At 36.4% G+C, this 26,867-nt stretch overlaps 2 protein-coding genes across 3 annotated transcripts; both read right to left on the bottom strand.

The window, feature by feature from the left end:
* Positions 1–11,738: 11,738 nt before the first annotated feature.
* LOC133295397 (uncharacterized) lies at positions 11,739–20,437 on the bottom strand. 2 transcript variants are annotated; one of them, XM_061494234.1, is made up of 3 exons: positions 20,313–20,437; positions 12,199–13,506; positions 11,989–12,110 (listed from the first exon to the last, which is right to left on the bottom strand). In XM_061494234.1, the coding sequence occupies exons 2-3, from the start codon at positions 13,350–13,352 to the stop codon at positions 12,083–12,085; spliced, it is 1,182 nt and encodes a 393-aa protein (XP_061350218.1). In that variant the 5' UTR covers positions 13,353–13,506; positions 20,313–20,437; the 3' UTR covers positions 11,989–12,082. The 2 variants fall into 2 exon arrangements, with proteins under 2 accessions (XP_061350212.1, XP_061350218.1); XM_061494228.1 differs by having other exon boundaries at positions 11,739–13,506.
* LOC133295408 (uncharacterized) lies at positions 16,887–18,557 on the bottom strand. Its single transcript, XM_061494240.1, has 2 exons — positions 17,300–18,557; positions 16,887–17,063 (listed from the first exon to the last, which is right to left on the bottom strand). The coding sequence occupies exons 1-2, from the start codon at positions 17,829–17,831 to the stop codon at positions 17,017–17,019; spliced, it is 579 nt and encodes a 192-aa protein (XP_061350224.1). The 5' UTR covers positions 17,832–18,557; the 3' UTR covers positions 16,887–17,016.
* Positions 20,438–26,867: the final 6,430 nt, after the last annotated feature.

Genomic DNA, 26,867 nt, shown 5'->3' on the forward strand with positions numbered 1-26,867 from the left:
GACTCTTGGATTATATTACTTGTTGACTGATATTGTTATGCTGATTGTGTAATTTGGTTTTACCCTTGTGAGATTTTGGGCATGTATGAATGTATTACATCTTTTGTCTTTCTCTCTTTCTTGTGTGTTTCTGCTCATGATCTATATTCTCTAGAACTTGATCTTGTTCTCTTTGAAACTGCATTTTTCATTTACATGCATGAATATGATAGAGACATTTTTCCTTTTATTTTTCCCTTTATCCAGATAGCCATCCCTTACATTATTATCCCTTGGTGAGCCCCTTTGAGCCTTTACATCCTTTGTTTCTTAAGCCACATTACTAGCCTAAGTGAAAAACCAATTAATTTCACACCCTGGAGATTTACTGAGCATTGGTTTTCACTGTGATGTTGTGTTTAAGAGTGGGGGTTTGCCCGAGACGTGCAAAAATTTAAGTGTGAGGGGTGACCATCTGATTCTTTTTTTTACTGTATTGATTAAAAAAAGCAAAAAAAAAAAAGAAAGCAAAAAAAAAAAAGTAAAAAAAAAGCAAAATAAAAAGAAGCAAAAAACAAAAAAACAAAAAAACAAAAAAACAAAAAACAAAAAAAAGAGAAAAAGAAAAAAAATAAAATAATACTTTTTATTATCTTTGTTTTATTTTCCTAGTGTCGTTCTTAACTTTTGCTCTTGTAGATTTATAGGGTGTTTAACCTTCTTTTTCATATTTTATACATACCTTCACCTCAGCCCCAGTACAACCCTGCATAAAGCCCTCTTAATTTGTGCATGCATGTGTTAGTAGCAGTGGAGAAGTAGAATTTGAGCAAGCCTATGGTAGAATGATTTTCTTGAGTAGATTTGAGTGATACACTGATTACTTGATACACATGAGAGAAAATTATTCAGAGCATCCTATAAGGAACCATTTTCGGTAATTGACATGTACAGTTGAAATTAGCAGGTCTTGTGATTTGAGATTACGGAATTTCTGTCCTGATTGGTTAATCTGTTGAAGACTTGTGATCTATGTATATTTTCTGTATACTTGATAATTGTTAGAAGGGATTGGTTGATCTTAGTCTTTGCTTTCTATTTTAGTTTTTGCCCAGGAGTGCAAAAAGATAAGTGTGGGGGAATTTGATAACACATATTTTGTTACACTTATTTATTACTCTTGGTTGGTATTTTTAGGTTTTATTTCAATTAAATAAAGGTCTTTTGGGTCAAATCAGAATTCTAGATTTTAATTGGGTTTAGTTGATTTTCGTCATAATTTTCCAGATTTACACTACTTTCGTATTTTGGCCATATCTCACTCTACAGATGTCCATTTAACTCCGTTCTTGTTGCGTTTTGTAGGTAACAGGAAGGGATACAATTACTATTTCTGCTACTGAAGCCTAATTCGGACAGAAAGATGGTCGAAATCTGAGCCCAAGATGGATGTGTTTTGCTGGAAATTTATTTTTACGTTTGAACTTAAGTTATAATTTTGAACCCAATGTACATGAGGCCCAGAGCCAATATTTCTGTTTTGTTTCCTTTTATTTTGGGTTGGATTTGTAGAGCCCGAAGCCCAGCTTGATTAGGGGTTAAAAGGGCGAGAGTAGGGACCTTGTGGGAATCTTTTTCGTTTGAATTTGAATTTTACAGTTTTGAAATTAAGAGAATTTTTGTCTTTTCTCTCTCCTCTTTTCTTTAATCAACCCAAGGGTTGAGGATTCCATAGTTGAACCCTGTGGACCTGCGCCTCATTTTGAACCAAATTCGTTTATCTTTCCAACTCGGTTTGACATCGCACGATTGTGGGTGTTCAATCTGAGATATGCGATTGCGTTCTTAGGAAAGAGATTAAACATTGGATTTAAAGGTTAGGTTGATTAACCCAATGAACTCAAGTCGAATGGGTTGATACTCCGCGATTGCGTGAGTAGACGCGCCGTATTCGACCAAACGCTAAGCGATCGCTTAGAGAGGGTTCTCAATTGGAAATAAGGATTCTAATTCAATTGAGATCAATCACGATTTGGTAATTACTTGTCCAATGATGGATATCTTTGGAATCCTAATTCTTGGGTTGATTGCTTTTAATTTGATTATTCTTTTTTTTTTCATTTCCGTTTAAATTTACAATCATATTCAAACCCCCCATTTTAGTTTCCGATTTTCTTTAATTTTCGTTTCTCCTTATTTTCTCTTTTTATTTAGTTTCCATTTTTATTTGGTTTCCGTTTTCAATTGATTTCCATTTTTATTTTTATTTTTATAATTGAGCGATTGAGTTCATTGCAAACTCTTTGAGAGACGACTCAGGTTGACGCTTTACTACAAAATTTTAATAAACCTGATTTAATTAATTTGTGCGAGTTCGATTGCTCGTGTCACCAGGCCACAACAATTGGCTTTCTGCTGACCTCGCCAACAAGGGCCCTCATTTGTATGCAAAGTATGAGCCATACCCAACACAAGTAGCGATAGATTGGCGGATTGATAATTACAACTTGTTGGGCAAGAAACAAAATTAATTTTCATGGAAGCAAGATGAAAAAACTATTTGAAGTCATTTGTCCAAGTAAAGCGAAGTTAGAACTCCAAAGTAAAGCGAACCTGGTGAAATAAGTGCAGCTGCTAATTACTACAATCCTAAGAATATGGAACAAACAAATTTAGATGTCATGGGAAATGACGAAGATTTGGTTGGTGTTAACATATCCAATAAACTATATTGATATAAGAGAAAATATGATAATATTATAACTTTCATCAATGACACCTTTGCCTTCTCAGTAGTTCTTGTTGTCTCGAGATAATCTGGATCCATAACCCAAAACTATTCCAGGATACAAGAAGCATTTAGATGAGAATGAATGAAAGGAGGCAAGGAAGAACATGGGTTTTTGCAGAGACCCGATCAACATCAGTTATGATGTTTCTTATTCTCCCGTAATGGATTTTATTACGTTTCGTTACTTAATCAGTATGAGTCCGACAACTAGGATGCATCTTGAGATGCATTTAATGGGTGTTGTGACTACAAGGTCATTTAATGATGATATTTATTTGAAAATCCCTAAAGGATGAATCCCTAAACGTTTATTACTGTGCTCTTTTCCTTTGCCAAGGTTTTTTCCCAAAGGATTTTTCTTGGCCAAAGGTTTTTAATTAGGTAATTTGTGCAATGCTTTGCTACCATGTGTCATGTACTCTTTTTCCTCCAATAGTTTTTTCTCATTGGATTTTCTAGCAAGGTTTTAACGAGGTATGAACTTAGCCCAGAGACGTCCAAGGGAAAATGTTATAAATGGACGTTACCGATCTAATTGAGTGGACATTGCTACAATTTGTTTTTGGAGAAGATTACGAGATTGTCATTATGGAAAATTGTAACTGTTGTTCCACTTCCTTATCTCCAGAAGTAGGTATATGGCTCAACTGAGGGGGAGTTATATATATTGCACTCCTTTTCCCTTTACCAAGTTTTTACACACTGGGTTTTTATCGAAAAAGTTTTTAATGAGGCAATAAAAGTTAACACATAATCTAATGAGGAGTGTTATGACATAAATTGTGGATGTTTTATGTAACACCCCGTATTACTCCGGTATGTTAACATTACATATGAAATTAAGCGCAGTTACAATCACAACAATTGAATTAAAATACGGATAACTTTTTCCTTTTTGTTAATAAATGTTTTTCTTATTAAAAGTCTTTCTGTAATTAACACAACTCAAATACAGTAATCATAACTTAAACAATATGCGGAATAATTATCTTTACTCAAATATGCTATACATCTATTCTACATAAATGCCAAGTGGTCCCCATAAATTAACAAGGCTTAAATCTCATTTTATTTAGGTTTAACACTGAACAGTATTCACATTTTATCAAACTGCGAATAATACACATAATGTTTAAGTCCAAAATTTTATTATGTTAGGCTAGACTTCTAGGGCTTTCTGGAAAGGTATAACAATAATCATTTGGTGAAGTATAGTCTGAATTATGAAACTCACAAGACAACTGTTGCATCCGGACTTTCTAAAAAACAAAGCACTAACTTTATATTTAAACTGGGGTTTATTACCTTGTCCAACAACTCTAAGACCTGGTAGGATTGTATCCCTATGTGTTAGCTTCACATAGGATCAAACCACTTTCGATTTGGAGTTTTGTAGCTCAAGTTATGATTGTTTTACTAAACGATGCTGAAAACAACAGTAGGCTGGCGCTGGTAGTGCCACGAGACAAGTTTGCTATTGTTTTGTAGCGCCAGCAACACCGAGGATTAATTTTGCCACTATTTTGTGGCACCAGTAGCGTTGCGGAACAAGTGACTAACACCTGAATAGGGGATTGAAACCTACTTTGGTGTTTCAGCCATAACTTGAGTTATACTTGCCGAATTGATTCACTCTTGATCTCATTGGAAAACTAAGAGAAAGATCTATAACTTCCATAAGACCAAGGGATCTAAATATATCATATAGGATATGAAAAATGGGTCGTAAGACTCTGTATGCTTATATTAGGAATATTTCTCAAACCAAATATCTTCCTTAACACCTAATTGACTTGGATTGGCTAACCAATGCCCAACAAACATGGTAGTTCTTGCATCCACAACATATATCAATTTATGTACCCTCATTAGGCATCCATGCCTTTTACTTGACTCACAAGTGACTCTTACTTGGATTTCAAGCCATTTATCTTTCTTTAGCATTATATGCAAACTTACACATTTCATGCCAATTCTTATCAATTCATCTATTCTCCTTCTCATTCTTGCATATAATTTCTCGACATGCTTAAAGAAAATAGGTCATTTACATACATATTCTTTCTCCACATTTCTTACATATATTGATATCAAGTCATATCATTTCCACATAAGCAACCTAAAATGAATAACATCATAGAGATGTATCATTTTGTCTCATTATCATTACATCTCTTGGAACTTAAATTACAAAAATATGATCAAAGTCATTCTCCCAAGGATACACAATACCAATGATCATAGTCTAAGTTCCATACATATCTAAAAACAGTCTTCTCAAAAAGATTACATCATGACATGAATACATCAAAATAATCTATATCAGCAGCATGCTATAATCTGAAATCTAAGTGGGCCTCTTGCCCAAAGATGCTCTCTCACCATCAACAAAGGTATCTGAAAGGTGGATCCCCAAATCGCGGGGTGAGATAAAAATCTCAATAAACCAAAGGTACTTGGAGGATCGCTCCTCCCTATGGTTCACTTTCAGTGCATTATAATATTTAAATAGATATGCATACATAATAATATTCTATTATGTGGAACTTCCAAGAGATATCCACTATGCTTGTGGCTCTTAGGTGTCTATACCCCAAAGATGTCCCGAAGGCTTATCAGGGGAAGTTCCTTATATTTTATTATATTATGTATCTACTAATAACAAATATGCCAAATTATTCTGTGGAATTTCCAAGAGATGTCCTCTCTGATTGTGGCTCTTAGGTATCTGTACCCCATGGATGTCCCAAAGGTTTACCAAGGGAAGTTTTGGTTTGGCCAACCATTGCATTTTCGAAGAAGATGCATAATACCTTACCAAGGGTTGTCCCATAGGATAAATACCCAAGGATTATATACTTCTATGGGTTGTCCCAAAGGATAAATACCATTGGAAGTGTTGTATATTCTTTCTATCTTTCTATTATGTTTGTCTTTTTATTTTGTCCGATTTTTTCTATTCTTTCTCATCATACATCAAACAATGTTTAACTCCCAATGCACAATATGTATACTTTTTATTCTTTCTTTCTTATCATGCATCATACCAACTCAACAATACATTGCACCATATCAAACCATTAATCCCCAAAGGAATATGGTGGAACACACAAGGGACTAATACCCAAGGTCTAGAAGTTTACCTGTTGTAGAACTTCTGTTTAAGCTCTTTTCTACCTTCTTTTCTATCTCAAAGTCTCAACCACACTATATACAAAAAAAAGTCTCAACCACACTAATCACAAACAAGCAACCTATGACAAGGATTGTGAAATTGTGATTAAAACTCAAACATCACACAACATACTAAGTCCATGGCTAGAACATCTAAATTAATGTTTAAACATCATCTTACCTCTTTGTTCTTGAACCCAAGGTTAGGTTTTTCTACCCAATGTCCCAACCAATGAAGATTCCTCAATCAATGAGTCACCTTGTTCATCTCTAGACACAAACAACATGAAAACAACATCAAAATTCATCCAACAATTGATGAATTTTGGAATACACATATCTCTAAATTTCACATTTTTCTAAAATGAGCCAAATGATGTTTTCATTAGTTTTCCTTCATCAAGAGTCAATCCTAAACACATTTAACAAAAGATGCTATGTCTAAATCATCTTCTAACATCAATAAACCAACAAAATTCATAGGACACTATTCACAAAAACCTAGATTCTTCAAAATTCATAAAAACATGGAAGAAGTTGTGTTTTCTCACCTTTAATCACCTTAGAACACTAAGAAAAACAAGTCACAAGCTCCAATGCACTCAAAATGCTCTCTATGGCCCAAAATCCGAAAATCTTTCAAGAACTTTGGAGAGGATGATTAAGAACTTTGGAGAGGATGATTTTTTTCTAGGGATTCTTATGAGGAAAGGATTAGTAAGTTTTGATGAGGAGAAGATTTTGGAGGTTTTTGATTTCATTCACTCCTTGTCCCTCTAGGTTTCTCCAAGCTTTATCAATGGCTTCTCTCTCTCCATGAAGGTGTATAACACCTCGTATTTCTAAATGTATAATTACATGAGATAATGATGATCAAATGGTAGGATTAGTGAAAATCATAAAATTAGCGCCAAAATACGTAAAAAGGGCAAAATGGTAATTTACCAAACACGTATCCCTAGGCATGAAAAATTGAGTAGAAGGTCTCAAATGATAAAAATAATGCCGGAAATGGATTCACGACGAAAAATTGAGTGGATAGGCAAGTTTCAGAAAAATTGATGAATAATGATTTTAACGGTGTAAAATACTGCGGTATAATTGTACCGATAAGCGTGAAAATATGATCAGTATTTTTAGGAAATAAAAATATGACGTGAACGAGAAAAATACGAAGGTTATGAATTTGTGGATTAAAATGGATGATTTAAGAAAGTTAAGTGACGTGTGGGACCCACTTAAGTGACTTAAGAGCCAAATGTTCTCAAAAATTCTGAACCTTCTCTCTCCTCTTCTCCTTCTTCACGTCGAGCAAATGGCCATGGAGGGGGTCTTGGCTCTTTGAAATTCTATCTTTTTTCTAGACACTTTTGAGAGAAACTTCCAACTAGAAAGTTGCTCTCTATCATCTTGTGAGTGACTTTCATGTAAAGTGCATCTTGTGGGGAGCTTTCTGGAGGGAGAAAACCTCCATTTATAGCCGCGAATTTGGTGGCATTTTGGTGAAATTTTGGGGATCCTTGTGTTGATTCATCGGTTGGAGGTCATCCCCTTGGACCCTAGGGAGCTATTGGTGGTAAGTTTTCACACTCTCTTTGAGTTTTAATGGAGATCATAAATTGGACGAGGGTTTTGAAGTTGTAAATTGAGTTATGGTAGTTATGAACATTAAATGGTATGTCTCCTTTGGAATTAAATGTTTAGAATGATAAATGATGATGATTGATGTAATAAAAATTATTGTGATTTGGAATTTTTAACTTTAGGAAATTTTATGATGAGATTTCAATACTTTATGAATGGTCATGATGATGGGATTGGATAATTGAGTTGTGGAGCATTGATATGGATTAATAATGAGATTGTAAGACATGTGAAAGTGTTAAATTGAATTGAAAGCCTTAGTGTAGGCTTCCTTGAAGAATTCGAACCATAAAGGGTTTGGAGGAAAAATGATGTAAAAATTGTGTAGTTGATGTTGTGGAATTAGAAGGAAGAATGTTGGATGTATTGAGTATGTGATAATTTGACCTATAATGATGTATAAGGAAAAATAAGTGTAAATAGCCCTTTGGCCTAAGTGAATGGTTTTGTGTATGAGTATTTTGAAAGTGAATTGATTGCCTTGTGAATTGTATTGTTGATCATTATTGTTTGATCATATAGGTTGCCTCTCATGGAACCAATAGAAGTGGAATAAGCTTGGAGCTTACGTGGAAGAGCAAAAATTGCGGAGTAGAGGTAAACATTTGGAACTTGGGTTTTAATCGCTTGTGTGCTTCACCACACCTAGTGGAAGGTTGTGGTTGGATTTTGTGCCTTTGAACATTGTGTGAATATGTATGTTCATGCATTATTGCTTGATTGTGTGATATGCTTGGAGCATGTTGTGCGTGAAATTTTGTGATCTCTGGCCAGTAGATGTGTGTTGGTTTGGACTTCCGCTGGAGATATCCTTTGGGGATCCCGGTCGGGTTTTGCCGTGGGGCCGACTCTGGGAGCGGTACCGGGATGATCCAAACGTGGGACTTCCACTAGATAGGGCTCATGAGGAGTTTCAGTTGGGTTTTTTCATGAGGTCGTCTCATCCATGGGAAATGCATCAGAAAGCTTCCCGGGGGTTATATGATGGGGTCCTTGAACGGAATCCTGATGTGAATGCTCTTGGATTTGTGCCCAGTTGTTGTGATTTTGTATGTTATGCATTTTACATTATGTTATTGTTGCACATTGAGTGAGCCATGGGGTGGAGTGATCCTCTAGTACCCTTGGTTTACTGAGATATATTTGTATATCTCACCCCGCATTTGGGGACATCATTTCAGGTTATAGTGAGCATGGATGATCTTCGGGCAAGAGGCTCGCTTAGTGGATGAGCTGAGCATGATGTGCATATGGAGAACATGATATTTTGGAGGACTATAATTGATGCACATAACATTGCATTTAGTATTTTGGACTTAGGTTATGACATATTGCATGTTGATATTGCCATGCTTTTGGGTGTTCATAACTGTATGCTAAGTCTTGGTAGTTGATGTACATATATATGCCTACTGTTATATTGGTATTTTGGTGAGCATGAGACTTGTCCATGGCCACATAGTTGATGTTTTGAGGCATTGGAAGACTTGTGTTGTAATTAGACCATTTGATGTGTAAAATGGCTATGATATTGGGAATTATTGTAATTGATGCATTACATAATTAATACGCATGATGGAAGGGCCTAGTGCCTACATTAGATCTTGTGTAAGTGGTACAATGAGTAGTGAAGTGTTAGGAGTAGATTACATCACCCTTTTTGTGTGTTAAATGCTGTCATATATCATTTTTACAGTAGGGTAATCAATTACCTTGCTTTGGTAATCAATTACCTAAAACAGGGGACGTAATAATGAGCCACTGTGTTCAAAGTAATCGATTACCTTGACATAGGTAATTGATTACCTATGTCTAGATAATCGATTACCCAAAACAGGGGAGCCCAAATTTGGCTAGTGTCTCGTTCTGAAGCCTTTGGTAATCGATTACCCAAAAATGGTAATCGATTACCACTGTGTAAAATTTTGAAAATGTGTTTTCTGAAATCTAAAATCAATGGTATTGCTTAGAGAGATGATAATTAGTATGTTTTATGCTTTCGCGAGTTTTGCATTTACAATTATGATGTTGTTTTAATTAGTTACGAAAATGGTTAATTGTGAACCATGAGGATTTAATAAAAGAAAAAGTTTACCCATAATTTAATTAACTCAATTACTGTGATTGTAACTACGCTTAATACCATATGCAATGATAACATTACTGGTACGTAACGGGCTATTACAAGGTGGCTGTGGATGATGATGAAGGAATAAGAAGAAAGTGAGGTGTTTCCCTCATTTAAGTTACTTAATTCACCTTGTTAATAGTCTAAACATAGTAACTTTCTATTTTAATCTTTCTCACTTTATCTTTTCTGTGTAGCCATGACTTATTTCTCAAATTATGTGATTTACTCATAACATTTTTAAAAATATTATTTATTTGAATTTTTTTTAAATATTCGATAGTTTTGCCTGATTGCATTTTTATCGCAAATTTATTGTACGTCTCACTTTTACTATAAAGTGATTTTATTATCTTATTCTCTTTCTTTTCTTGGTAAAAATATTCCTGACTTTACATTTTCTTGTCTTTACATATTCTTCCTTTAATTCTTTGTAGTGTAACCAATTGTATATCTTTATAGTGACTAACCCTTTGTCTACTCTCCTTCAACCTATAAATATAGGTTATTATAAACTTGTAAATACATATGAAATTGGCTAGAGTCGGACACAAATTCTCCTTCTATATTCTATTCCTCTATTTCTCATTTCTATATTTTCTTTATCTCTACAATTTTAACTTTCTCTTATATTCCATATCAATTTCACAACATATTCTTAATTTTAATAGTTATTTTCAATTTAATTTTTATCATAGTTTATGATGATATAAAATGATGATAATAAATAATTTACGAATTTAAAATTAATTATCCTTTTTTATATTTATATAAAAGATATTTATTTATTTAAAGATTATCTTAATGCCATAATAATTAGTCAAGATAATATTCATATAATTTTTTCCTTTAAAAATATTCGTACAAAAGTTATTTTATTTTTTAATTTATCTTATATATATATATATATATATATATATTATGATATACTTTAACCAAGAAAATAATATTTTTTATTTTTAATTATTTTTTATTTATGAATTTCTAAATTTTTAAGATAATACTTAATTTTTATGAGATATTATGTTTATGAAATACATAAATGGAAAAAATATTTGTCTTTTTAAATGATACAACTTATATCATTTCACTTTCACAAAGAGGTGGAACCCACACTTTTTTTTCCTCTCTCTCTCTCTCTCCCTTTATCTATCTTTCTCTCACTTAAAATGACACAATTTTACATCCTTTAAATTTTACATCCTTTAAAATGATATACACTTTCCCTTACATAAATATATGTTTCTTTTTATGAGAATGCTTAATTTGTAAACTTTTAATGTTGACTTTTTTCAATTAATATGTATGTACATTTTCAATTAATAATAAGAAACAAATTTCTCTGACATTTTTTTTAATATTACTGACATTTTTGCAAACAATATTATCGTCGCAAACAACGTTAAGAGAATGATTATATCTAAAAAATTTGCTACTGGTTGACCTAATTTAATTATCTTCTCTAGGCCAACAATGCCCATGGACTAGCAATTCAAAGATGAGGTAATCCCTTAATATCATGTGTGAATCTGTCATTGAGATTCCTCAATGATAAAATTTTAGTATAATTTTCAAATTAACTTGAGAGCATTAATTAAGTGCATGTGTGAATCTTCTCTTTTTTAAGTTAGAAGTTACTTATAAATATATGCTAGGCCAAACGGATTTTAAAAAAAGCTCTTATAATGAATTTTTTTTTTTTTTTTAAATGAAGAAAAGCTAAAAGATAAAAACACCTAGGAAGAGTTTTTTTTAAAGTTCTTATCTAATTTTCTTGAATTGCGTGCTTTTAAAAAAAATAAAAATAAAGAGCTATAGAGATATATATAGAGAGAAAGTTTTCTTGAAACATGTACTTTTAAACTAACATTTTTATGTAATTACCAAACAGCTTTTAGTTTTTTTTTTAGTTTTAACTTTAGCTTCTAGCTTAAAAAAGAGAGGATCTAAACAGACTTTAAGAAACAGTATTATTTACCATAGTAAAGCAACTGGATCTACAGCAAGATGCAAAGCTACTGCTTTTGTTGATATGAATGAAATTCCAGTGTCTCCTCAATTTTCTTAAAGCTGATTCTCTACAGAGGAGCAAAGATGCATGCGAGACATTCTTGATTTTGGATCAGTGTATCAAAACTAATTGACACTTCTTCAATTAGACTTACAGTGCATAAACTGGAGTTGGATGATCTTTAAAAAGCACTTGCCTCGACAAGTGTGACATTATAACTTCCTTATAGAATTGATGTATGCTTCTGGAATAACTAATTTCAGTCGCATAAGAAAAGAATTACTGCAATCCTCAACTGAAAACACCTGAGGTGACAACGTGGCAATAAGAACAAAATTTTCTCCATTCCCCACATCTATCTTGTACAGTTCATGGAAAACTTCCTGAAAATGATTTACCAAGCTGTCATAGAAGGACTTACTTGGAGGAATGACATTAATAGCAAGAATTCCAAACTCAGAAAGAACTAACCTAGCAGCAAGAAGAACATGCTTTCTAACAAATTCCAAGGGTGGAGAACTTATACCATTCCTTACATCGCTTGAATCTAAATCAACCATAACAACATCAAACTTATGGTTGACTTCACTATCCAACGAGTGACTAAAACCATTAAGCTCACAATCAGCCAAAAAACTCGAATTGTGCAGTTTATCACGGTATGCAAGTTTCTTCATAGATTTAATGGCATCTCCAACCTTCACATGGATAAATTCACCGTCTTCCAATCCAAAATAGTTCTTTGCCACCCTCAAAACATCTCTATCAATATCCACACCCATAACCTCAAAACCCAATTGAATTGTCAAAAAAGTTAGCAAGGCCCCACCTCCAACCCCAAGGCATAAAGCTTTTGGTCTAAACCCATTTTGAATTTGTCCGTCTATGTATCCACTGATCAATGAAAGACTAGCCACCATAGGTGCCAAGTAAGGGTGCACCAAAACCCGAAGATCAAGTGTAAACCTCACATCTCCAATCCAAACATTATTCGAACTAGCATCTGTCTCAGGAACAATACGAACCTCTGTTTGAATCAAGTTAGGCATCCTCTTGAACCTTAACCGCCTTCGAAATTCCCTTCTAAGACGACCATGATGCATATCACTCTCAATTTCAATTTCGACATCTTCAACCAACATTTCACCAACATGATGACCAACACCTTCATGTATTACTACACTAGAAACTAAATTATCTTCATAACTCAAAATGGGTATCTCAGGGATGCCATTTATGAACAAAGATCTGGGAGACAAAGCCAGGAGAAGTGGTTTTGACCACACCTCAAATTCTTGCTGATGTAATGAACATTTTAACGGCCGATGATAAATATGTGGTGAAAAATCACCCTTCTTGAGTTGGTTTCCTATCAAAATCAAACGGGATATTCCGGGAGAACTAAAGAGAAGCTGGAGATGACCCAATTCAGTAGAGAAGATCCAATCAGTTTCACGGCCTTCAGGAACTAACAGAGCACCAACTTGGGGTGAGTCAGTGGGCTGGACTGGTGAGTCAAGCACAGCAACCCGGAGCAGTGAATTTGAACAAGTTGGTTTGGGTACAGTAAAGGAGATAAAGCGAGAAGGGCTTAAGCTTTCAAAGGTTGCTATATCAAGGGCCATCACTAAAACTCATCCAAGGCAATTACTTTTCACTCTATTTTTCTCTTGAATATGCCATTTTCCATCCACATAGAAATTATGATTGTTACTCTTAAAAGTGCCACACCTAAACTTGCAGCCTTTTGATATCTTCGAGTCAGCAAAACAATGACACCTATAAACAGGAACAAAAACTCAGAAAAAAAACAAGGGGTGGGGGTAAAAGAACTTACGAGCATAGAGCATTTAGTATATAACAGAATGCAAGTACTAAGCAAATATGGTTATTCTAGTATTGTAATCAGCAAAATGGTAAAACAAAACCAGCCCAGAATAACAATGAAAATGTAAATTAGTGCGGTGATTGTCACATTAAAACCAAAACGGAAATTGAGGGAAAATAAGAAGGGAGAACTGTTCGTAACCAGAATATGAGAGATGATCTTGGAGGACAGATGGTAGACCAATTGTCTCATTGGCCAAAGGTTTCAAAGGTATACATAATGTAAAGAACCAATTCAACCCAAAAGCTTAAGCTGTTAGGTGATGCTACATTAATGGTTTTTATGTATCTCTAACACGCTCCCTCACACGAGAGTCCATTGGACTTAAAGGATGGATATTGCATCAAGCTTAGCCTACCTGTGCTAAGAAACTTCACAAGATTTAATTAATTACTAATTAAATGGGAGGATATGAGGATCGAACCTGTGTCACCGAGGCTCTGATACTATGTCAAGAACCAATTCAACCTAAAAGCTTAGCCTATTGGGTGAGGCTACATTAATGATTTTTATGTATCTCTAACACATAACAAGGTTCAAGAAAATGGTTCAAGTGGCAGGGCCTAGATGGAGTTAGTTACTGAGTAGCATTTAGAAGGCATAGTAGAATGAGAATGATTATTCAGGAGAAGTTAGTTAGAGGAGAGAGGGTGTGAATGATTGTTCAGCTGTAAGCTAAGGGCAGAGGGGTATTCTCTGTACGATCTTTACTCCAGGAAAGTGTTAGCAGTGGCTGTCTTCCACTTTTCTGTTCTTTTTTCTTCCTCCGTAATCCCTTCATTGTTGAAGCTTACGTAAAATAAACAGAATATCCTAATGTTTTAACTCAGTACTGTTGGTTTGAAAGTGAAAGAAATTGAAGGAAAATGATGAGTGTGAGAAAGAGTAGAAAAGGAGCCCGAGAATTTTTTTCTGGATTTTGAAAACCGTTCATTGTATCCCACTGAACTCAAGTCTGAATTCATATATTTAAAAAGTTAAGACAGATTTAGTTAAAAACAGTTGGAGAAAACTGCCTGAACTGAATACAGAAGGAAGGTAGTTAAATCTGTTACAACAGATTTGATACAAGCCCTAAATAACCAACACTGTACTAGACACAAAACTAATCAACACAGCACGTGACATTCTGTCAAGTGCCTTTGAGAGGCACAATGAACAGCAAAAATTGAGCAGGTTGCCAAAACAGACGCATCGGGTTGCCAACACTCATTAATATTTCTTTAACAGCGGGAGATTGGGTGCATGTCTTTGACGTATTAATCCCAAATTAGCACCAAGAAATGGGATCATTTCCAAATTGAAGCTACACTTAGACCTGTTACTTATTGATTGATGATTCCAACTCCTTCTTGGGTTCACTGATATTCCATGTTTCCAAGCTCAAGCAAGCTAGTGGCTCTCAATGTAGATATTCCATGTTTCCAAGCTCAAGCAAGCTAGTGGCTCTCAATGTAGCTGAGCCTGATTTTCCTACAGGAATGGAAGTGGTGTTGTGGCAGGAATAGCAGAACCTCTAGCAATCCTTGCTTCTTGTTAAGATATATAAAACCATTAAATTTAGCCTCACCTATCAGTATTCAATGCCCAAAGGCATCTTAATCCAGCCTATAGGTAGCCCTTTCCGTGGCCTCAACTCTCAATGAAAGCACCAATTGTTACGAACCTTAAGAGCTAGCTTTTGGGGTGGTGACCTCAAGGTTCCTAACAATTGGTGCTTTCATTGAGAGTTGAGGCCACGGAAAGGGCTACCTATAGGCTGGATTAAGGTGTCTTTGGGTACTGAATACTGATAGATGAGTGAAGCCGTAGCTTAAGCTTTTGGGTTGAATTGGTTCTTTACATGGTATCAGAGCCTCGGTATACCGGGTTCGATCCTCACCGCCCCCAACTTTCTTTCTAGTGGAATTTCTTTCTTCGCACAGGTAGGAGGGCCTGTGCATTGTCCATCCTTCAAGCCCAGTGGGCTCTCGTGTGAGGGAGCGTGTTGAGATATATAAAACCATTAAATATAGCTTCACCTAACAGCTTAAGCTTTTGGGTTTGAATTGGTTCTTTACAACTTGCATATGAGAAGACAATTTTTTGTATGAAACATAGTTACTAATGGGATGTCTAGTGCAAGTTCTTATCCCTTTTCGGAGAGCAATAGGCCAGTGCAAGTCATCTTCAAGATTTGGTGTAGGAGACTCAAATTGGCTTTGTCTAGGAGGAGGGTTGTCTGGCTGACTGATTGCTTGCTCTTCATAGGCTTCCTCTCTGGTTGCATCAGTGGTTCTTGGTTCTTCTTGGTCATGAGTGATAAGAATTTCAATCTCGGGTGGCATAATGGGGTTGGCTTTAGGTAGAGTAGCTGGGAAGATTGGCTCAGGTATGAAGGAGTTTAGGGTGCCTTGGTCTTCTGTGGGAGAAACAATTGGACATTCATTTGGCTGTCTTGGATCACTATTCCCCTAAATGGGCAATTGGTGATAATAGAATTGATCTTCAAGGAACATAACATCCATGTTGACATAGGTTTACTTGGTAAGAGGGGCATAACACTTGTATCCCTTTTGTGTAGGGGAATAGACTATGAAAATGCACTTAATGGCCAAAGGTTCAAGTTTACCACAATGAGTATTATGGACAAAGACAGTACAACCAAAGACCTAAGGAAGGAGAGGATTTTTTGGAAAATGAGGGTAAGTGAGAAGGATTTGTTGGATTGGAAACTTGAAATTTAATATCCGGGAAGGCATGCGGTTAATGAGGTAGGAACCGGTAAGAATGACTTCACTCCAAAAATGTTTGGGAGTATTAGAGGTGAAGAGAAGGGTATGCCCAGCTTCTAAAAGGTGGCGGTTTTTCCTTTTGAAAATACCATTTTGTTGAGGAGTATAGATACAGAAGCTTTGGTGAATTATGCCATGTTTGGTAAGGTAGGATGAGAGGTTGGAATTAAAATAATCCTTTGCATTATCTGACCGAAGGACTTTAATTTGGTCTTGGAATTGAGTTTGAACCATTGAGTGAAAGGCTTCGAATGATTAATATACTTCTAATTTAGAAGGTAAATCCATGTAAGGCGAGCATGGTCATCAATAAAGGTTACAAATTAGAGGGGCCCATTGACATTTTCACATTGGTAGGTCCCCATACATCACTATGGATCAAAGAAAATGGTTGAAAAGGTTGATAGGCCTTTGGAGGATAAGTGGATTTAACATGTTTAGATATTTGACATCACTCACAAGTAGGAAAAGTTGCACTTTTATTGAATAAGTTCGGGTACATTTTTTTTCATGTAATCAAAATTTGGATAACCTAATCAATAATGCCATAACATCACATCCTTGTCATTTCCAGCAAGAGTCATGAGAACTTGAGGCGTCCAATATTTTGCAATGATTTGGGAAAGACTACCCATCCTTGTAGCATTGCCAATCCTCCGCTCCGAAACCAAATCCTGGAAAGAGCAACCATTTGAGTTAAAGATGGCAACACATAGTGAGTCTCTTGTTAGTTGACTAACAGAAATCAAATTGCAAGATAACTTGGGAACAAACAAAACATCTTGTAATGTAAATCCTGTAAAAATCATTGTCATCCCAATTCCTTGAACTTCTATTGAGTTACCATCAGCTAAGGTGACTGTTTTCTTCTCAAAATTCTTATGAAGATGTGATAGGAGAGAGATATTACTAGTCATATGGTGGGAAGCACCAGAATCCACTATCCAAGTATCATCTTTGTCAGAAAAAGTGTGGAGAGCAGTGAATTTACTAGCTTGTACAATGGCACTAGCGCTTGGAGTTTTTATATCATCATGAGAGACAAATAACTTCTGAATGAACTCGATTTTCTCCTTACTTAACAGATTAGAAGTTTTGGAAAATGACATGGTGTCATTGGATGTTGGGGTTGTGACTGAATCCTCTACAGAGGTTGAATATCCTCTACCTTCCGTTGAGTACTTTGACTTCCAATTGGCGGGTTTCCCATGCAACTTCCAGCATACTTCTTTGGTATGATCAGGTTTGTTACAATTATCACACCACGGTCTCCCGTTGCGCCTGGATTTGCCATTAGTGAAGAACATTTTTCTTGCCATAAGAGAATTAGCTTCCATAATTGAATTATTATGGTGATGGGGCTGCACCAGTTGTTGATGGCTTTCTTCCCACCTAATTTCAAAGAACACCTCCGTTAATAAGGGTAAGGGGCGAGTAGCCATGCTACGGCTACGAGCACCATCAAACGAAGGGTTGAGGCTAAGAAGGAAGTGGTAGATACGCTCCCTCTCCACATACTTGCGGAACGTTTTTGAACAGCCAGTGCACCCCTACTCCAAGGTCTCATAAGTGTCCACTTGCTGCCCATATTGGGTAACATTTAACTCACCTTATTTCAATTCTATTAGAACCCCTTTAACTTGAAATAGAGTTGCTGTGTTATCCTTCTTAGAGTAACCAACCTTGACTACATCCCAAATTTGTTTGGTAGACTTGCATATAATGTAATTTTCTCCCATTTCAGCAGTCATGGAATTAATGAGCCATGACATACTGAGGTTGTTTTCTAAGTCCCACTGCTCATGTTTTGGATCGTCCTCGTTGGGTTCTTTTACGATACCGGAGAGATACCCAACCCTTCCTTTTTTTTTTAGGTGCATGAGAACACTTTGAGACCACAACAAGTAGTTTTCTCCATTGAATCGATGTCCAATTATGATAAGAGATGGACTTTCATTTGAGATAGGAGATGGGGCTATTGGGTTTAGTGTTTCATTGTTGGGGTTTGAAGTTTCACCATCAACATTGGTTTGAAGGGCTCTCATGGAGCCAAAATATAGTGTGGACATGGGATAGAGATGGTGGTCAGGCCCTCAAGAGGAGAGCTTTGATACCATGAAGAAATCTTAGAACAAGAACTTAGGAAAAAGAGAGAGATAGCACACACAAAAAGGCTGTATTTTTCATTGCACATATTCAGTTCTACACTAGAATATTTATACAAGATGAGCATTAAATACTATAACAACTAATTTGCCAACTAACAACTAACAGAGTTAATGCTACTAACAACTAACCTGCAAACTAACAACTAACACAATAATAAATGCAAAATCTGACAGCTAGGCTGAAATAGCTTCCTAGAGAAGTGCCTAAGAAAGTGGCAGACAACTAGGCTGATTATGTTGACTTCAATAGAGCTGAATATCAACATAGACCAATTGTCTCATAGACTAAAAGTTTGGAAGGTGTGCACAAGAAGACCCAGGAAGGAAGTTCAGGTGATAAGGCATAGTGGAATGAGATTGATTATTTAAGGGTGATTAGTAAGCAAAGAGAGGGTGTGAATAATCATTCTCTTGTTCAGCAGTAAGCTACGGGCAGAGGTGTATTTTGTATAGGAGCTTCATTCTGGGAAATTGTTAGCAGTAGCTATCTTCTACCTTTTTGGTCTATTTCTTCTTCTATAGCCCATTTATGCTTTGAAGCTTATGTAAAATACAATAAAATATCCTGTTTTTACTCTTTATTGTTGGGTTCCTATCAGATACCTTGAGCTGATTTTTGGTCCTACTGCAGAAAACCCAGAAAAAATAAAAAAGAAGCAAAAAATAATCAGCAAGCTGACAGATATGCAGTACATTCCAAGATGGTAGAACCCTTAATCATTCAAAACTACATAGAATTGCCACTAAAGACTCAAAGGCATAAATCAACTTACAGAATCAACCACCAACCCAAATACAGAAGCATAACTGCATTTATCCCCGTGAATAGTCCCACATTAAAGTCTATCAAATAAGAGAATCTATGTAGCTATGAGAGGCTCAGTATAAAACAGAGCACCAATCAAATAAAATTCATTAACAAGAATATTCAGCACTATGCTAATCTCATTTTTAATCAAGTATGGCAAAAAAATGAAAGGGTGAAATATGTTTCTTTTCAAACTGAAACACCATGCGCACTAGATGTTTACACTTTAAAACAAAAAGAAAATCAATAGTCTATGAAAAAAATAAGATGCCAAGCAAGCAAACAATTAAGGTTATTGAAACTCAATTTATGCATACTAGTTTGCTAGGACCTTGAGATTTTACTTAAGATTCGTACTTTTTTGTGTTGTTTCAAAGTTGGAGCTCTTTAAAATGTATGTGACTTTGATTTGTTTAGAATTTAAGCTTAATGATTATGTTTCTTATTTAGTGGTGTTTCTCACTTGGCCCATAGATGATGGATGCCAAGAAAGCAAACAAATATTCCTTTATTCAGATTTCAGATCACATCCATCAAACCAGATCATAGATACATAAACAAAACATGGATTTAGACCTGGAACATTCATAGAGACCCAAAACGTAGTACCCCAACTTTAAACACCAACATAAAGCCAGAAATAAAGCTCTCATAAAATCAAGGAAATCATCCATTAACAGCAAAGACAACATATCTGAACCAATTTTTGCTACCTTCTAGCATACCCAACAGTGCCCATGCTTACGTTCATTTAACGAATTCATCATTCACCCATTACAATTCAGAAAATAAAAAAACAAACTAAGCCATGTCACATATAAGGCATTTCATCATACAGGTTGTGGGCAACCAGAACAAAAACTAAACTAAAGAAGCAATTTAGTATACTAGAAAACTATATACAACACGAATCTATAAAAAAATTAAAAAAAAAAAAAAAAGGTTACCGTAATCATAGCTGATTCTCAAACACTGATGAAATTCGGTTTGGCCGCGAGTTTGCAGGGTATGCCCGTGAGGGTACCAATGGAAGAAGATATGTTGGAAAGGAAATCGGTCATAATTATGCGTTTAGCGAGGAGAACAGGGTCATTTCCTTAGTGGAAGGGATTGGGTCCAGAGTGATATGGGCGATTTTGTAAGATCTACCGGCAATTTTCCAACCGACACGAATAAAAGACTTTAGTCGAAAATGATATATTTACCATTTTTTTTTTTTTATAAACTCTTACAAATTGAACTATAAAATATTTTTGAATGAAATTTTACGGGACATAATATAATTTATAAATTCGTAAAAAAAAAAATTGTTAATATAACCCTCTCATTAAATAAATAAAAATTACCTTTTGAAAGTATTAAAGTGTTGAGGGATTGGGTTGGGTTAATTTATTTTTTGGATTCCATCCATCCAAGAGACACGACGACCGAATATTCAGGTATCAAATTTGGTTTATTTTACGTTGCTTCCTATTTAAACCTTTTAATTTCTTCATTATTTGTAACAACTCTTTACTTGGGTGGTTCAAATATATCCATTCCGTACATATTTTTTTCTGAGTTTTTTGAAATAAATAAACCATATGGGATTTTTGGAATTACAATAGGTATCTTTATTACACTAGCTAAAACTTATTTGTTTTTGTTCATTTCTATCACAACAAGATGGACTTTACCTAGACTAAGAATGGATCAATTATTAAATCTTGGGTGGAAGTTTCTTTAACCTATCTCTCTTGACTTAGTTTAATTTGGAAAAAATATTTTCTCAACCTACTATAAATGTGAGTTAGGGTTTAATTATGACTTGGATTATTTTTGGCTTTTTTTTGTAATTTATTTAGTAAAAAATTAAATTTAAGTTTTCTTGTAAAAAAAAGAAAGGTATATTTTGTTAAGAACCTTGAGTTCACTACCCCAAAAGCTAGCTCAAAGGGTAGGAGTGCTTAAGGCCTTATAAATCTCACATTAGTTGCCCATACAACCAATGTTGGACTATATTTCTCTACACGCCCCCCACACGAGAGGGCACTAGGCTTGAAGGGTGGACAACATACAAGCCCACCTACATGTGGAAATTCCACTACAAAGAAAGTGGGAGGCGGTGAGATTTCGAACGATACCATGTTAAGAACCTTGAGGTCACCACCCCAAAAGCTAACTCAAAGGGTGGGACTGCCCAAGGCCTTATAAACCTCACATTAGTTGCCCATACAACTAATGTGGGACTATATTTCTCAACATAATGTGGGCTTGTATGTTGTCCACCCTTCAAACCCAGCTCTCGTGTGAGCAAGGAAGCACGGACACTTGTAAAAACAGGAAGAGTCGGGTCCGACACGCTCCGACACGGTGACACGCTCCGACACGCTCCGACACGGTGTCGGACACGCGGTTGACTTTTTCCGACACGTTGACCATTCCGACACGCGAATTTGACCGTGTCCGACACGGTCAAATGGTATTTTAGTAAAAAAAATTTTAATTTTTTTTTAAAAAATTGTTTTTTTAAAAGTTAAAATATATTAATAAAGCTTCTACCTGATCATATCAATTTTATCTTTTTGTCTTTTTTCCCCTTAAGTAGATAAGAGATCATCTCAGCATCATTGTTGTTAATTCTTATCACGCTCTTGTTGTATCTTCTTCTCTCTGATCTCTCTCTAATATGTTTTGATCTCTCTATCTGATATTATATCTCTCTCTCATCCCAGTTCTTATTTTTTATTAAAGCTTCCATCTTTATAACGTGTTGATGGGTATTATTAATTTAGTTTCATTTTTTTGTTAAATTATTAAATATTAAATGAAATATACACTATATAAATTAAAAATATTATTTAATATTAAAACGTGTCCCAACGTGTCGAAATCCATAATTTTTTAGGATTGACGTGTCGGAGTGTCGTGTCGTGTCGTGTCGCGTGTCGTATCGGTGCTACGTAGCGTGTGAGGGGGCGTGTTGAGAAATATAGTCCCACATTGGTTGTAGGGGCAACTAATGTGAAGTTTATAAGGCCTTGGGCACTCTCACCCTTTGAGCTAGCTTTTAGGGTGGTGACCTCAAGGTTCTTAACATATTTGACCAATTAGATTAACTTATTTATTTATAATATCTATATAACTAAATTTTTTTTTTTTTTTGATAACATTAAGGGGCGAAGCCCCAAACAAAAACAAACAAACAACCAGAAACAAAAAATAACTATCCAGGGTCTATACCCCTACAAGAGGAGATTCCCTGAAGATCGTGATCAAATAACTGAGCAAGGTGAAACGGCATAACTCTATGACTCCAGAATCCAGTATCTTTGTGAAGAGCAGACTTGGCTAACCAATCAGCACAGGAATTAGCTTCCCTTGGAATATGAGAAAGCGTTACCTTCCAATCCTGACCGATGAGTGCTTGTATCTTAGCCACTATACGAGGCTGACAAGCTGCATTGCAATCAGCAAGCAAAGAGAATACTTCAGAAGCATCTCCTTCTAGTTCCACCTTCTTAAATCCCAGTTGCCAAACCAATTCCAGACCTTTTAGAGTTCCCCAAAGCTCCGCCATTAAAGGAGTGCAAGCACCAATATGATACTCAAAGCCTCCCAACCAAGAGCCATCATCAGATCTGATAATCCCACCACAAGCAGCCACCTCAGTATTCCTTTCAACTGCCCCATCAATATTAATCTTCACCCAATTTAACCTTGGAGGTTTCCATAAACTCATACGAGTTGGATGAATGCTAGTAGTAGCCATAGCCTTCCTACCCATGCAGTTACGAACTTCCTCTATATACATAGCAATTATGTGCGTTCCATGGGTTGGATGCTTGAAGTTAGTATCATGGACACTTTTGTTCCTCCATCCCCAAATGAACCAACAAGAGATAAAAAAGACATCACGCCAATCATCTGAATTACTTTGATTCCAAGCTTTTGAGATATTATTTTCAACCCAATCTCTAAGATCCAAGCTGTAGAATAAGCTTTGCCGATTAGCTGAAACCAGAGAATTCCAAACACTTCTAGCATGCTTACAATCTCTTAGAACATGGAGGTTTGTTTCCAACTCACCAGGACATATTTTACAATGACCAGATTCCCCACTCCATCTAGATGTGCGGTCTTTAGTAAGAAGGCGGCCATGCATTATGATCCACATACAAGATTTAACACGTTGAGGCCCATGCCATTTCCATATGGTAGTCCAAGAATTTTTCAACGGCATGAGAGGGAAACCAAGCATGTTATAATACACGGTTTTAACTAAAGAGCAGCCAACCTTTTGATTTCTCCAAATAATGCGGTCATTTCCATCCGATGCGCTAGGAATGAGAGCAGCTTGGATCCTTGCAACAGCTTGATCATTGAGATATTGACGAATATAGGGAAAGTTCCATTGACCAGTATTGCTGTTCACGAAGGCACTAACAGGGAGATTCAACTCCAAACCAGTTGGAGTACGAGTAGCCAGAGAGGCAAGACACTCAGTTAAACCCAACCAATTGTCTGTCCAAAATAATGCATCATTACCGTCTCCAATCTCCCATTGCATTGCTTGAAGAAAAGATGGCCAAACACTACACAGATTTTTCCAGAAGTATGAGTCATATGCTTTATGATTTACTTCCCTCCGAAGATCCAAACCTCTCTTATATTTACTTGTTACAACTCGAACCCACAACGAATCGGGCGAAGTAAGTATCGTCCATGCAAGCTTGTGAAAGAAAGCCATATTTTGGACACGAAGGTTAATCACCCCTAAGCCACCCATGCTCTTAGGCTTGCAAATATTATCCCATGCAACCAGATGAGATCTCCTTTGACCATTTTTATCACCCCAAATAAAGGCACGCTGCAACTTCTCTATTTCATCACAAATGGCTACAGGAAGCAGACTGTGTTGCATTTGAAATATAGGAGTTGCTGAAATAACGGAGTTGGAAAGTGTAATTCGACCGGCAAAAGATAAGACCTGGTTACTCCAACCAGATAACTTGTGCCTAATTCTTGCAACAACATCAGCATAATGGTCTTTGGTTACTCGACCATGTTTCATCATGGACCCAAGATATCTCCCTATATTGTGAGTTTGCTTGAAGCCACACACATTTGTGATATCATCTGCAATGTGAGCATCTGTATTTTTCGAGAAAAAAATACTAGATTTCGGAATACTAACCTTTAGGCCAGACATTGAACTAAAAGTCTCCAAGCAATCCACTATAACTTTGATTTGATCTAGAGAAGCTTCTGCAAACAACATCAAATCATCAGCAAACATCAGATGGGCTATCTTAGGACCTTTTGATCCCACGGAGATTGGCTTCCATCTCTTATTGTCAACCATATAACTAAAATTTTATAATACTTACATAATTTACATATTGTTCGGGACCCGAGATAACGATAATCCTGTTATCCTATCACTAAGGGATAAATGATAAATTACTTATCATACCCCCAACAATTATACTCCTGTCTGAACTTTACATTTACAGGTAATCCCTCATATAAATAAAGTGTTACACCTCTTAGGTACATACTATTAATCCCCCACTCTCTTACCTATTGTTGTGCAGACATGCCACGCCTTCGGCCATATGCGAATATTCTTGTGCAAAGTAATATATTATGTCTTGCGGTGTCTCTTCCATAGACTCCCATGAACGTACCGATCCAAGATACAAATACCAACCTTACGTTGGATATTCTGATTATATTGGATCAAACATTGATGTCATTTGTGGGGATCGATAAACTTCAATTGTCACCCAATAATGATGAAAGCGGCAGCCACCACGATAATCAATTCTAATAGGATGGGTTCAAAGCACAAAAAGGAAGCCTCATCAACATCATCGCAACAAACCAATTTCCAATCCACCATCTCAAAAGCCGAATAAGGCACAATACTGCCCTATGAATGCAGGTCTAGCATCACGAACGGTCCTTCCCTCTGCTGTTTCATTACGTTGACCAACAAACTGTTGGGCTTCCTCCTTCAATGCTAAGCCCAAGCCCATTTGAGGGGTTTCCTAAAAACCCTAACCCTAATTTCCACCTCCTCTATATATACTCTTTAGTTGTGGGTGGAGGCTAGGTCAGATTTGAGAGAACAAAATTTGAGAGAATTATTTGATTGTTTGAGCAAGGCTTCATGCTTTGCATTTGAGAGATCTCTAGAGAGAGTTTGAGTGAAACATCTCTAGGGTAGTTTGATTATCACCATTGTTGGAGAGGTTGAGTTAACCACCACATTGGTGTATTTGATTATTTGTAACCATTATTTTCATAGTGGATTTCTGATCTGGACTAGGTCCCGTGGGTTTTTACTTCTTCATTGGAGAAGGTTTTCCCACGTTAAATCTGGTTGTGTTCTTCTTCTCTCTCTCTCCTGTGTTTACGTTTTGATTTTTCCGCTGCACTGCTTGACCTGGTGAAGTTCAGGCCGAGGTATTGCCGAGATCCGAGATCAGGATCTTGTTGATTGACTTCCGCACAAAGGCTGCTTAGCTGAGTTTGAGGGAACCGAGTTTTTCCAACAGTGGTATCAGAGCCCGAGTTCGACGGGTTCTGAGGGAGACGAGATGGAGACCAGTGGCATAACTCATGATGGAGATATGTTCAAGTTGACCGCAGAAAACTTCACTTATTGGAGACCGATGATGGAAGATCATCTCCACTGCAAAGATTTACATGAGCCCATTATCCTTGATGAGAGACCGGCAGGAAAAACTGATAAGGAATGGGAGATCCTGAGTCGGAAGGCGGTAGCCACGATTAGGAAATATATTGATAAAAGCCTCTTTGGGCACGTGTCCGAATTCACGAACGCGTATGAGTTGTGGACGAAATTAGAGTCCATGATTCAAAAGAAGACTCCCAGGAACAAAGCACACCTGGTTCACCGACTTGTTAAGCTTGAATACAAGGACGGCATGAGCATGATTGAACACCTGAACACCTACAAAGGTATTGTGAATCAGTTGTCAAAGGCTGATATGAAAATTGATGAAGAATTGCAGGCATTGCTGCTGTTGAGCTCGCTGCCAGAAAGCTGGGATACTCTGGTGGTGACCCTGAATAACTCGACTCCAGATGGAAAATTGAAGATGGATGTCGTGACAGATAGCCTCCTAGGCGAAGAATCCAGGAGAAGAGAACGAGGTACTTCGAGTACGTCTGAGGCCAACGTTGCTGAGAACAAAGGGAAATCCGACTCCCGCGGTAGAAGCAAAAGCCGAGGTAGAGGTCGTGATAGACAAGACAAGTCCAGAGATCGGTCAAAGCCGAAATACACCGTTGTTGCTGAAGACGGTGAGCCTCAGAGTTATGATGAGGCTGTGACGAGCTCAGAGAAAGAAGAATGGAAAAAGGAAATGCAAGACGAGATGAAGTCTCTGCACGAGAATCAGACTTATGAGCTGACTGAGTTGCCAAAAGGAAGACGAGCTCTGAAAAACAAATGGGTCTACAAGATTAAGAATGAAGAGAACGGGCAAAAG

This window comes from Gastrolobium bilobum, unplaced genomic scaffold (genome assembly GCF_033153095.1).
Source record: "Gastrolobium bilobum isolate Gb01-03AN ecotype WA unplaced genomic scaffold, APGP_CSIRO_Gbil_v1 utg5316, whole genome shotgun sequence".
NCBI classification, from domain to species: domain Eukaryota; kingdom Viridiplantae; phylum Streptophyta; class Magnoliopsida; order Fabales; family Fabaceae; genus Gastrolobium; species Gastrolobium bilobum.

Excerpts from the sequence above, each read along its gene's own strand:
- LOC133295397 (XM_061494228.1), bottom strand. The coding sequence starts at position 13,352 with ATGGCCCTTGATATAGCAACCTTTGAAAGCTTAAGCCCTTCTCGCTTT.
- LOC133295408 (XM_061494240.1), bottom strand. The coding sequence starts at position 17,831 with ATGGCTACTCGCCCCTTACCCTTATTAACGGAGGTGTTCTTTGAAATT. Across the intron at positions 17,064-17,299 it reads TGCTTCCCACCATATGACTA|GATTTGGTTTCGGAGCGGAG; the intron begins GTAATATCTCTC and ends TGCTCTTTCCAG.